This window comes from Hipposideros armiger, unplaced genomic scaffold (assembly GCF_001890085.2).
Source record: "Hipposideros armiger isolate ML-2016 unplaced genomic scaffold, ASM189008v1 scaffold_143, whole genome shotgun sequence".
Classification (NCBI taxonomy): Eukaryota; Metazoa; Chordata; class Mammalia; order Chiroptera; family Hipposideridae; genus Hipposideros; species Hipposideros armiger.
The window spans coordinates 2,717,463-2,731,793 of record NW_017731493.1 but is presented as its reverse complement, the minus strand read 5'-3'; the positions used below and the strand labels follow the sequence as shown (position 1 = coordinate 2,731,793).

Here is a 14,331-nt window from a genome sequence, read left to right as displayed (position 1 = left end):
GTGAGCTCTTAACCAGCTGAGCCACTCCGTCGGCCCTGTGGGGATAAGATTTGAATCAGTCTGAAATATGACAGTTTGATAATGCTGTGATATATTTATACTTAAATTCCATGAATTTAACATTTTACTTGTAGAATTGCTTCATCAACCTCTCATTGAGGAAATAGTTGAAATGTTTTGACAGTTTAGTGTGTTAATATTCCACTGAACACTCAAAGTCACATCCTGCCACTTTGGAAGGTGTGGTATTCCCGCAGATGAGGAGGATTTTAACAAGTGTCTATTCAATATAGCACATGCTGCCCAAGTAGCAGAGTCAGCTGGTGACTTTTTTCCAGATAACTCCATTTTGTTTCTGTAAACGTCATGTATGTAATTCCAGTGGGGTAATGTTTAAAGTGTCCTCTGCATCTGATTATGCATATGACTTTTATAATAATTTACAGTTTTGAAGTACACTCAAATCTATGTTGTGGATATATTATAGGCATCATAGCAGTGCTATTAGATACTCATTAATGCTACCTGTTTACAGATGAGAAAATATATAATTATTCCTGGTGTGCACTTTCAGTGGCAGCTCTCCGTTGTGGTCTGAGGGCGTATAAACTCCGCATATAGCCCGTCGTCTCTGTCCTTGACTGTCAGTTATTGATTCCAGGCATTCCCCAAGTACTCCATCTGTTGTTTTAGCCCTCATAAGAATTTGTCCCCAGAGGTATCCTGTCATCATTTAAGATGAGGGAACTGAAGGGCAAAGGTAGTTAGCATGGGGGAGAAGTCTGGTAGGTGGTAGTAAAGCTCACACACTTAGGGTCAGGCTACCTGGGTTTTTACCTAAGCCGTGGTGCTTAGAGCTCTGTGTCCTTGGGAAAGTGTCTTAACCTCCCTAAGTCTCAGTTTCCTAATACATTGAAAGGACAATAATTTCCAGTCTCATAGGACGATTATGAATATTAAATAAGATACAATACATGGAAATGGCTTGGCATACAAAGTGTGCTCCATGAATATCACATCTTGTTACTAAGGAAATTATTTAAGGCCACTCAGATGCTAGCAAGTAGCACCGGTGCCAATGCTCTAGGTCATTGTCTTACTCTTCTTTTGCTTTGTTAACAAGGCAAGAAATGTATGTGTGACAGTGAGTCGTGTTAATATAGCTTCTAGTAATTTTAACAAGGGAGAGGTGGTAGGTGTGAGATCAAGTAGGAGAGGGCAAACCTTATGGAAGGCAAAAATTTCATAGTTTGAGTTAAGAGGCATAAGATAGGTTTCCGAAAAAGTCACATTCGGTTTTTTTTTTTTTTTTTTTTTATGTGAGAATGGAAAGGGAGTGTACTCTTCTGGACTCATCTTCACATAGTATTTACTTAAATCTTCTTACTGAATATTAACCTCAAATATGAAGGCAACAGAAATATTTATTTTGGAAAAAAACCTCCAGCGATCCTTCCCCAAAAAGGCACTTGTCACTTTTCCTACTTGAGTAGTTATACATATTACATATTATTATCCTCCCAGCATTTAGAATTGTAAGCATTATTGTTTAGAAAGAGTTTCTAAATCAATTCATGGAGAATTAACATCTTTATGATGGTGTTCTTTTTATTTTTTTTTCCCTTCTCTCAAGTTCCTGTAATACTTTAATTAAATCCCATTATGGTACTTAATATTTTGACATTCGTTACTAGTCCTTTATTTCCGTAGCTTATATGCCATATTTAATGGCAGAGTCTGTCTAATGTCTAATTACATTGGCTAATATCCCCAATACAAGGCCAGAAACAAACTGTAAATTACTTTGAGATGAATGGTCTCTTTCATTTCTTATTCAGGTTCTCGGTGGTTGAATAACTCTAGTTGGAACTGATATTTTTAAAATTAAAAATTAATTTTAAAAGGTTCCTAATAAGATAATTTAGACATTTAAATTTTGGCACTGTTAATAGCTATCCATTTTCAAGATTACTTTGCTTCTTTCAAAATGTAAAGGTTTTGATTTTGCTGTTATTGTTTCAGTAGCAAATCTTACTGATATTTGGTATAACTCTTAAATTGTGCCTCATACTGGAGATTTTGGAAAAGTAGTGATGGTTAACCCTGACATTGTAAGGTTTTATTGCATTCAGTCAAATTGGGCCATTAGAAAGCAAGCAGCGACAACAAAACTTAGAATAGAAAGGGAGAAAAGGCCTTTCTCTTTCCTGGTTTTCAAAGAGAAAAGATTAAGCATTTCCTTCGGTCTTGATTAACTGTTAGATCAATTAATTTACCGCAAACTATTTTTTGGCCTAAGGAAATCTGTTCTCTGGCCTTTTGAAATTGTTATATTCAGAGGCCAAGCTTTTGGTCTCTTCTTTCAGAGCTAAGTTTCAAGTTCTGCAAAGGCAAGAACTTGGCATAAGTTTCCAGTGTGACACATGCACTTGACGATTTACCACAATGTATACTTCAAACATGGACGTGTTTTATATGTGGTGCTTTGTTCAAACTCGGAGAAAATCTGCTTATTAGTAAGTCTCCAGTTTTTCCCCAAGCTCCATTATCTTTTTCACATAAATCTAATGAAATAACTCTTAAAAGTAGTGTCAAAGTCAGTTTTGTTTAATGGTTTCTACCATTTAAATATCACAAGTTAAAAAAGAGATCAGAAAAATAGAAAGATAATACAGTTTGTATTTAAAAGATTATACTTTATAACCAGGCAATCCATAAGCTCTGGGAAATATGGCTAATCATTAAAGCTACCCTTTATTGAACTATTGAGCTGCTGTATGCCAGGAACTTCACATACATTCTCGTTATTCTTCACAACAGTCCTGCAGGATGGTTTTTGGTTGGTTGGTTGTTTCAGTTACCACTTCACATATGAGTATTAGGAAACAGGTTGTAAGAGCTCACACATTTATTAAGTGGCAGAGCTAAAATTCAAACTTAATTCTGTCAGATACCAATATTCACATGCCTTTACATAAGATAATATTGAGAGTGCTTGGGAAAATTCTAAGTAAGTAAATGCTAGCTATTATTTCTTTTCAGCTGTGTTGCCTCCTAGACTATTAGTACACACACACACACACACACACACACACACGGGCGAGAGACATGGAAGGGGAGGAGAGAGGAGGAGAGATGGCCTTACAACATGCCACCTCCCATTGTAAGCATCTCACCATGCCATCAGCCTGTTCTTCATATGGAATATCCACAAGCAGGCAGAAGATAGAAATGAAGGAGAAGCCTCTTTACAAGATGTCTAACACCTAGGAATAAACATGAAAATTAATGTGCAGATCTTTTTTGTGGACAACTTTAAAACAGTAGTGGGACCAAAAATATAAATTTGAAAAAATGTAAAAACATACATGTACTTAGACTTATTCACCATCATAAAGATGTTAATTCTCCGTGAATTGATTTAGAAATTTAACATGAACCTAATAATAATACTGCTAACAATTTTTTACCTCAAAACTGGATAAAAGGATTCTAAACTTAATTGAAGTATATTTCATAATAAGACGTTGGGTTGAATCTTTCTCCCCACCACCCCTAGTTCACTGATGTTTAGATAAATATGTATAGATGTTAAAATCATTTTAATAGGTTATGTTCTGAGGAACCTTATTCTCATAAGTAAGTAGATAGGAATGGGAAGAGTGTTGATAGCAGCGCCATGCAATTCTTTGAAACTTTTAAGTTACATGCCAAAAATCATATAGTGGACTGATCAAAAATTATTTTTAAGAATCTGGCAGGTGAGTTGGAAACCACCCGTTGAGAAAGGATTAGTAGTCATTATAGTACTTTAGTAGTCTCCCAGGTTTCAAATTGGCTCTTTGTTTGGTGTATATAGGTTTTCCAACAGAGATCACTGAAATTGCTTCTTTTTAAAACTAGCCACTGTATCATTGTTTTTCCATTTTTTTCCCCAATAGTTGCCTTAAAATCCTCCCCAGTTGACAGAAATGAGGTCCAGGATAACTGTAGAACAAACTTCGGAGAAGGCCTGAACTTGCAAGAAGGAGAATTCTTATTACAGGTAAGTTTTAGTAAATATATAGTGCTCTATAATTCAGATGACAATTGTAAATGGAGAATTAATGAATCAGTCTTTTACTTATTTCCAGTTTATTTACAATTAAATAGAACTCACCCAGTGTCTCATGCCACTTTCATCTGAACTGTAATACTGATGCAATGCTTGCTACACCCCATGGGTGTGTGAGATGTAATCATTTTAACCATTTTAAAGAAAAGATTTTTTAGCAATAAAAGTAACAGCCTTAATTGAAGTCAGTATTTATGAGTGGCAATATGGTTATTTAGTCACATTACTAACTTTTTAACTTCTCTGCTTGTAGGCTCTGAATGGCTTTGTGTTGGTTGTCACTATAGATGCTTTGGTCTTCTATGCTTCTTCTACTATACAGGATTACCTGGGATTTCAGCAGGTAAACATATTTTTCTTAGGTTAAAAAAATCGCGTTTTAAAATTAACTTTCTACTCTATATGTAGCTTATACTTTACGGACATAGTTGATTATTTGTATATATAAAGTTTCAATTAAAATATACGCTGTAGAATAAAAATTATATATTTTTAGCTAACATATTTTTATACTATTAATAATTTACTACATTATAATTTCCTTACATGTTGATGAGATTTATGGATATTGTGTTTCTTCTTTCGCTTATTAAGGAGCTCTTACATAAACGAAACGTTCAGGTAAGGGGTGGGTGGGGCTTGGATGGGGGTAGGCAAGAGGATATTTGCCATCTAATTCGTGTGGCTACTATAGGACATATGACAACTATGAAATGAATGAGGTGATATGGAATGGTACAAGCAAAATACCCTGCTTATACCTTTAATTCTGATTTCTGCATATTGTGGAAGCTTTCCTGAAGAAAATAGTTTTCAAGCTACCCTAAAGAAAGTGGAGGGGTCAGATGGGTGGACAGTTGTGGAGGAAACACAGGGAAAAAAAGTCGGAAGGTGCTCTAAGCAGTAGACTGGAAGTCCTGCGAGGAGGTGACTGTGGCTGGTTTGTTTAATGTTATTGAATGAACAGTGAATGAGTGGGACGTAAGTACGGTGTTTGGCATATTTGAGGAGCAAGAACATTAGACATTATTTGAAGACAGTTTGTAAGCACATTTGAATGCTAGCTATACTTATGTATCAATAGTTCCTAATCTCTAATGTGCATAAGACTCACCTGAAGAACTTGATAAAACTTCATAAACTCTTTGGGCCTCAACCCCAGATATTCTGATTCAGTAGGTTAGAGTGGGGGGCATAAATTTGCATTTCTAACAAGCTCGCAGTGATGTCAAGGTTGCTGGTTTGAATAGCGCCGTTTGCACTGTTATATAAACTGAAGATTCATCTGTGGTATGTACACAGTGCAAGTCACTAAAGGTGTTTCTAAAGGGATATGTATAGTCCAATCTGTGTTTCAGATGAGAACTCTGGCAATTGTGTAATGGCCGGCGTAGAGATGGTTTAATGGTAGAAGTTTAAGTTTATAGGGAGATGTCTCTAGATAGCTAAAGTAGGGGAATCGGGCTATTGCCAGTTTCTGAAGATAATTTTGCTGACCCAGATTTAGAATTGCTTTCAAATTTTTTAAATTTTAAAGAAAATACACTAATGTCCATGGAAAAGCCTTTTTGAAAGTTAATTACCTAACTATCTTAATTATGATTTGATACTGTGATTCCTAACAGTTAAGAAATCAAAGATATTAGCTATTTCCCAGTCTATTTTTTTCTCATTTTACACATAGCCTAGATATTCTTTAAGAAAACATTCTTGTCTGACATGGGTGGTGGTTTAGGCACCATTTAACTGTAAGTTGTAACTCATGACTGGGTAATGAAGTTGATATAGCGGGTCTCCATCAACCATTTTTTTAGTTGCTTAGAATAGAATAAAATAGAGTACACAAAACACATAAAGTGTTTTGTGTAACTTTTTTCCATTGTGTATTTGCACATACACATGATGAATGGAAAATGTGTTTATTACCTTGAGTTGCAGTAAAAAATAGTTAGAAAAATGCTGGTTTAAAGGGCTGAGGTCTCGGCAATGTAGTAAATGCTAAGAGGCAGGAGGTAAAGGAAAGAGTCTGATCTGGTAAAGGCATTATCCCTTACTCTTAGGGAGCCTTCTTGGAGTCATTTAATCTAAAGAAAGCCATTAAGGAACAGGGAATAAAATACATAGTGAATACTATTAAGCTTAGAGAAGTCAAAGACAGCTGGGTGTTCAGATAAGGTTTCATGGAAGAAGTAGGATTTAAAAGATCAATAAGGGATAAAAATAGACAACTTAATACATTACGATTAAGGAATGGGGAGGTGACTTTTTTGACTGAAAAACATTCATGTAGGGAAATGATGGCAAATAACTCATGGCTTATCCGTTACCGTGCTTGTCTCTTGCTAGTGTTTCCTATCTTGGATGAATGAAGAATTTTGCAATCACTTGATTTACATTCATCACCACTAACAAGCACTAATCTAGCTGGGTATTGAAATTACTTTCGTAGGTCATGTTTTTAAAAACATCAGTACTTTTGCTTTATTTTCTTGTATCTTTTTTTCTTAGTCTGATGTCATACATCAGAGTGTGTATGAACTTATCCATACTGAAGACCGAGCTGAATTTCAGCGTCAGCTACACTGGGCATTAAACCCTTCGCAGTGTACAGATGCTGGACAAAGAATTGATGGTAAGAATGTTTGTCAAAAGATAGCTTTGGTGTTTTTACCATAACTGTGGGAGGAGGCCTGGAACTGGCAGGGGCATAGAATTCCAGGTGAAGGTAGAGACGTGCAAAGCCATGTGTCTGTAGCTGGAGGCCAGAGTCAGGTCCCAGAGAGGTGATCTCAGGACTGTTTTGTGTGTTTTACTCAAAAAAATGAATGATTTTACTTTATTTCATTGTATTTATGCCATTTCATTTATTTTGCTATTTCATTTGATTTATATAATGATTTTTATTTGACATTAACCAAAAAATGAATACATCTAAGGAATATTTTGACAGGTGACAGCCATTGATGAATTTCAATTGAGAAAGCAGTAACATATTAAAAAAAATAACTCATACTATTGTGAAAGATTTGAAGGAATGTACTAGGCTGATACTAGAGTGTGTGTAAATTGTTCTGTTTAAAAGACACAAAATAAAGTAAACTAATATATACAAGTATAAAAAAATGTTTTCAGTGCAAACACTGATTTCAGAAGTCCATGGAAGTATTAAAAAGGAAAAAAATGGCATTAGAAAATATGGACACTGTTGAAAGTGATAGGTCAATAGAAATAAAACAAACTAGGTAAAAGTGATATTCAGTAAGTTTTAATTTCTTTTCATTAGCTTTTCTTCTGAAAAGGATTATCTTTTGTATTCAGAATACAGACTCCATTTTACACATTAACACAAATGTCAGCTATCTGTATAAAACACTTAATTGTACAGCAAAATGGAAAGTAAACTTGTATTGCTATTATTTCTACAGAAACTAATGGCCTCCCACAGCCAGCAGTCTGTTATAACCCAGACCAGATTTCTCCCGAAAACACTTCTTTTATGGAGAGGAGCTTCATTTGCCGACTACGGTGTCTGCTGGATAATTCTTCTGGTTTTCTGGTAAGGTGCAAAATCTTATGATCCTCGTCAAGACATCATCCCATACTCTTAGGGCGTCTACTTCCCAAGTAGAAAATAAAGATAAATGAAACCAATTTTCTTTGGTTTTAAAAATCTATTTTATCAAATAATTTGATAAAGGAAAGTAACTTTTTAAATCATTATTTCGGATTTCTGAATATTTTCTAGAATTCGAAAACCCTATCCTATAGGATGCAGTTAGAAAGATTGAGTGAAATAACATAGAACCTTGTATCTTGCCTACTGTAAGTACTTTTTTAGGTACATGATAGAGAACTATGTCGCCCTCCTTTAAAAGCAGAATGATGACCCTCTTCTGATTTAATGTCTACTAGACAGAAAAAGTATTATGGCTTTTTCCACCAGGCTAGAATAATTGCCATATAGAAAAATGGTTGTATATTCATGATTGCAGAATCACCATGTGGCATGAGATGCTGTTGCATAGTCTCAACACTTGGGTAGTGAGAAGTTTAGGCAGGATACTGAGTGTAGGTGGTCCTCCCTCTCCGTTGTCTGCACCCTTAAGATAGTACGCTCAAAAAAAAAACAAAAGAAGAAAAAAAAAGTGTTCAAATAAGCACTCAAATTTGTTCTCAAATTCACATGCAGGACTTTTTTACTGCAGGACTTTTCAGAGCCTTTGCAAAAGGGAAATATTATGCTGTGATCCCCAGTGGAGAAGGTCATTGAACTCTTTGTTCTTAGGAGGCCTAGTCCCATTCCGTCTTAGAGCTCTTCATCAAATTGCTATATCTGGCTTACTAGGCTGCTTCTCACACATGAAAGAAGCATGAAAATCTTTGTTCAACCCCTTTTTCCTGAGTTTTTAATTTAGAAAATAAAGGTCAGCATAGCTATCCCAAAGTATACTACCCCCTTGCCCCCCACGAAATAAGAAAAAGATAGTGCAGTCCACCAGCACAGGAGAAAGAGACTACAAGGTATGTTGTATGCCACTTTTGTGAATTATCAGGACTGTGAAACAGTCAATTTTTAAACATTAGCAAACAGTGATTTTTTGTTTGTGTGTTTATTTCTGAAGATAATTTTGCTGGCTCAGAGTTAGAATTGCATTGAGATAGTTTTTTTAGCATTAATGATCAATTATTATGTATTTTCTGAGATGGATTCTGAGTATAATTGGGTCTTTTCTTCCTTGTGCTGGTATCATATTGATATTCAAATCATCCCAGGGCTTTGCTAATACTGTTTTAAACAACTAAATTGATACTGTTCATCCTCAAATTGTCTTCATTTCCTCTGTCTTCTAAAAGTCTTTATCCTTAATAGAGCTCTGCGTTCTTTGTGATTTCATCATTCATTTTAGTGTTTAATAAAATTGTATTTTATCTCAATATAAAAGATTACCATGAGCTATGAAATATGTGGTGAGCTATGGAATATGGTTCATGTATGTTGGACAATATGTACTTGATGACTATCACTGTTCATTGAGTCAGGAAATACAGAGTGTGCGGTGTGCAAAGGAGCTGGGCTCGGTATGAATGATGGGGCAATGCCAGCTTAAAAAATGATACGGGTCCTCTTGTTGGGACCTTTAAAAAGCCAGGAGTGGTTCACTTATCAGCCTCTGTAGGACAGCTCTCAGACTACCTTTTGGGTAGTTTTCATAGGCTTCCTGTGGAGAAAGGAGTGAAAGAAAGTAGCAGTTGTCAGCCTCAGGAACTTTTATGGAATTATCAACAACCATGGATGTGGCCATAACTGAGCCTTTTAAAAAGGAATGATTTTAAAACTAATGTTAATTTTAATGAACTGTTTTTGGTTTTTTAAGGCAATGAATTTCCAAGGCAGGTTAAAGTATCTTCATGGCCAGTACAAGAAAGGGAAAGACGGATCAATGCTTCCCCCTCAGCTAGCTTTGTTTGCAATAGCTACTCCGCTTCAACCACCATCCATTCTTGAAATCCGAACCAAAAATTTCATCTTTAGAACAAAACACAAACTAGACTTTACACCTACTGGTTGTGATGCCAAGTAAGTAAAAGTTTTTCAGTTTTATTTCATCAAGTATATATATTGTAGCAGTGTTTCTTAGCATATAAAACACATAGTGTACATTAATAGTGTATATATTAGCAATAATTCTTCATAGTCTTTCAGTATAGCCTTTTAAAATAAAACAATTTCATTGGGCTCACAAATGATGTTACTATTTTATAATTTTTTTACAATACATGCCCCAATTTCTGTATCATAATGATGATATATTGGTAAGATTAAGTATCCTAATGACATTCATTGTTGGTTTGTTTTACCTTTTAAAATTGTACAAACTTTATTTGATGGTTAGCCCTAGAAGCTTAGTAATGTTCAGAAAATTGTGGAGTGTATGATATTAAGTATTCATATAATATCAAAACATATCATTGCATTTCTCCTTTCTACTATGGAAATACAGAGAGGTTTGAAACACCGCTCTTCAAAAATGGAGTATGAGCATTCTAGATTTCTATTAAAGATTGTTTTTCTTACATAATCTACCCTGTTAAATTTCTCTTTAGCCGTAAAAACTGTCATGGTGTTTATTCAGGAGAAGATACTAGTCTAAAACTGAAATTTGTAGCCGTAAAGAAAAGAGCAGTTACATAGATGTGGTTAATTTTTTCTACCTGCTAATGTAAAATTCTGAAAGTCAAGTAAAACACATTGCAGAAAATAGCAAATAACCAATGAATTTATGTTGGTGACTTCATGTTAGATTTTAATTTCATTCTTATTTTACTTTTTATTTTTTTTAAACAGGGGAAGAATTGTTTTAGGCTATACTGAAGCAGAGCTGTGTATGAGAGGATCAGGATATCAGTTTATTCATGCTGCTGATATGCTTTATTGTGCTGAGTACCATATCCGGAGTAAGTTGTAGCTCCTTGTGAGCATGTCTGAAAAAATGGCATATACTCTAGTACATGTTTCAAATTATTACATAATGAATTTTTAAGGAAACGGAGAAACATCTACTTAGTATCATACCATTATGATTAACCTGAGTTACACTCTGAGCTGTTGTTCTACAGCTGCCACACAGGAATATAGCAGTTTAATTATTATAAAAATGACCATTTTCTTCTCCCATGTTTTGTCCAGGAATTTTTTAATGGCATCATCATTAATTCATAAATCTAAGTTAATACAGATTATACTTTAAAATTGTATTGTAAAATATCAAGCTGTTGGAAACATTTCCTACTTAAAATGAAAATAATTTTTATCTTTTACCCCCAAAACTATACTCTGTACAATTTCATATGTTACTAGAATTGTCTGTTACTTAATCTTCACTTAAACCTTTTAAATAATAAATTTAGTTTGAAATAAGAAAAATTAACTCTGAAGAACTATTTTCTTTCATTTTAATATACTATGTTTATATGTTTAAAAGTTGTCAAGATATTTATCATCTTTGGTGATAAATGAATTATGTTTGGAAATATGTTGGGGGGAGAGTCTTTCAGAGATTTTCCTTAATATGTTGATTTGAGTTTGATAGTCTTTACATTTAAATTGTATTTTAGTGATTAAGACGGGAGAGAGTGGCATGGTAGTGTTCAGGCTTCTTACCAAAGATAATCGGTGGACCTGGGTCCAGTCTAATGCACGCTTGGTTTATAAAAATGGAAGACCAGATTGTATCATCGCAACTCAGAGGCCTCTAACGTAAGCACAAAGACTTGGATTGTTTTTATTTTAATAACACTTTGGTTTATACATCCTCTTACATGAAAACTTAGAATTTATTTTTAAGAGAATTTACCCTGCAAATAAAAATGGAAAAGTTAAGAAGGCACATTGAGAAGATAGAATTGACAGACTTTATTGAACATCTAAATATGTAGCGCTATGGAAAGAGAATAAAGAAAACTATAGGGTTTTATCCTCGGCATATGTAGGAAGATGAAAAGTTAGTGCCATCTGTAAAATAAAATAAAAATGTAACAGTGCTTTGTTTAGCATCTGTTTTCTAAGCAAGCAGTGATTTTTTTAAGTTTCTTACATATTCTGGAAATGAGTAGTTTGTTAAATATTTGCATTGTAAATTTTTTCTACCCTAGAGAATTGATTTTTGTACGTGGCTTAAGGTAATGATCAAGATCAATTTTTTTCTCATATTTGTTAAAGCCTCATAATATTTATGAAGCAGTGCCTCTAGCCATAACTTCTAGTGCCATAAAATTTTATATTTTAGGTTGTAGTAGGAAATTTTTGCATGGGAAAATCATAAACATTCCAAATTATCCATGGTGAGTATATTAATGGATTAGGATGCATTTTCAGGTTAAAATGGAAGCTTATCCAATTTTTTTTTAAGTTGGCAAAATAGTAGATAAGTATATCCAATTGACCAGTAACATTTATTGAAAAGGCCATCTTTTCCCTACTGGACTACATTTTGATCAGGTAGATTGTGGTTCTGTTTCTGGACTTGGTTAAGTTTCATTATCTAGTTTATTTTTGCACTAACAGACATTGTCTTAATTACTTTGCATAGAATAAGTCTTGATAGCTGAGCATATGCCTTCATTTTGTTTAGGATTTTTTTTTGGCTCTTCTTAACCCCTTTATATTTCCGTATACATTTTAGAAATCAGTTGTCAAATCCCACCAGAAAAAATCTAATGGGATTACACTGTAATCCCAAATCTGTATATGGTAGTACATTGAAACTGTAGCTCATTTTGGGAGAGTTGACATCTTTACAATACTTAATCTTCCAAGCCATGAACATGACAAATGCATGTGTATGTATGTATGTACGTATGCTTATGGGTACATGGTTATGTACTTAGGTATGTCTTTATCTCAGTAATGGATTGTATTTGTCTTACATGAGTCTTGTACATCTTTTATTTTGTTTCTAATGTTTTGTGATGCTGTTTTAAATGCTGTGTATATATGTACACACATGTATAATTTCCATATGGTCAATTATGCTAGTCTTTTCCTGTATAACTTCTGGGTTTTATTTCAACATGCCTCTCCCACATAGTTTGTTTTAATATTTGGATCTTTATTCTGCATGGAATTTACTTTTTTCTGCAGGATGTCAGGTAGGGGAGTAAACCTGAGTTTGGAAGTAATAACTATTGTTTTTGGACAAATTTGTCTAAACAATTTTATGGTACCAGTCATTAGAAAAATTTGTCAAAATAGTGTGTGTTCCCTGCTGCCAATTACAGTGTATTTTGCTTACTGTTTTTAATTAATATTTTGTTTTAAAATGTTTATGATACAACTTAATAGATGCAAACTTTTTCTATGTGACTTTAGAGATGAAGAAGGAACAGAACATTTACGAAAACGAAATGTGAAGTTGCCCTTTATGTTTACCACTGGAGAAGCTGTGCTGTACGAGGCAACCAACCCTTTCCCCCCCATGATGGACCCATTGCCAGTAAGGACTAAAAGTGGAAAAGACGATGCTACCAAATCAGCTCTAAACAAGGATTCTCTCCATCCCAGTTCCATCCTGAGTTGCATAATGCAACAAGATGAGTCTATTTATCTCTGCCCTGCTTCAAGTAGTACATCTTTTGAAAGGAATTTTTTTAACGAATCCATGGACACAGGCAGTAGTTGGCAAAACAGTGTTGCACCCATGGAAAACGATATTCTGAAACACGAGCCAATGGGTCAGTCTCAGGACATGAACCCAACACACTCTGAAGGTCACGTAGGACCCTTCCCAGATAGTAAAAATAGTGAATTGTATGGCATTATGAAACACCTAGGCATTGACTTTGAAGATATCAAACACATGCAGCAGAATGAGGAATTTTTCAGAACTGACTTTTCTGGTGAGGATGACTTCAGAGACATTGATGTAACAGATGAAATCCTGACTTTCGTCCAAGATTCCTTAAATAAGTCTACCTTTGTGTGTCCAGGGTACCAGCAGCAGCAAGTCCCAGCTCTGAACTCAAGCTGCATGGTACAAGAGCACCTACAGCTGGAACAGCAGCAGCTGCAGCACCACCAGAGGCACAGAGCAGTGGAGCAGCAGCAGCTGTGCCAGAAAATGAAGCACATGCAAGTTAATGGCATGTTTGCAAATTGGAACCCTAACCAACCCGTGCCTTTTAGTTGTCCTCAGCAAGACCTGCCACAGTATAATGTCTTCTCAGACTTACCTGGGACCAATCAAGAGTTTCCGTACAAATCTGAGATTGATACTATGCCTTATACACAGAGCTTTATTCCCTGTACTCAGCCTGTGTTACCCCAGCATTCCAAGGGCACACAGTTAGACTTTCCCATAGCGAATTTTGAACCATCCCTATACCCTACTACTACTAATTTAGAAGATTTTGTCACATGTTTACAAGTTCCTGAAAACCAAAAGCATGGACTAAATCCACAGTCGACCCTCGTAACCCCGCAGACCTGTTATGCTGGGGCTGTGTCCATGTACCAGTGTCAGCCGGAGCCTCAGCAGAGCCACGCGCCTCAGATGCAGTACAATCCAACAGCCCCACAAGCGTTTTTAAACAAGGTAAGGGTTTTATCAACTATTATACATCAACCCTCTCAGAGTTATGTATTTTTTTGTCAATGACAGATTTTAATCTATTAGCATTCATATCAAAGAGCATTTCTAATTAGCTCTGTGAATACTTTT

General features: G+C 35.0%; 1 protein-coding gene across 1 annotated transcript in view; it reads left to right on the top strand.

Annotated features, from left to right (window-relative positions):
* AHR (aryl hydrocarbon receptor) overlaps nt 1–14,331 on the top strand; it is a 41,258-nt gene that overhangs the window by 22,134 nt on the left and 4,793 nt on the right. Inside the window, exons 3-10 of the mRNA XM_019650659.1 lie at nt 3,942–4,045; nt 4,368–4,457; nt 6,623–6,746; nt 7,540–7,670; nt 9,490–9,692; nt 10,461–10,570; nt 11,231–11,372; nt 12,984–14,205. Coding sequence (XP_019506204.1) covers nt 3,942–4,045; nt 4,368–4,457; nt 6,623–6,746; nt 7,540–7,670; nt 9,490–9,692; nt 10,461–10,570; nt 11,231–11,372; nt 12,984–14,205 — 2,126 coding nt within the window. The remainder of the gene's footprint in view (nt 1–3,941; nt 4,046–4,367; nt 4,458–6,622; nt 6,747–7,539; nt 7,671–9,489; nt 9,693–10,460; nt 10,571–11,230; nt 11,373–12,983; nt 14,206–14,331) is intronic.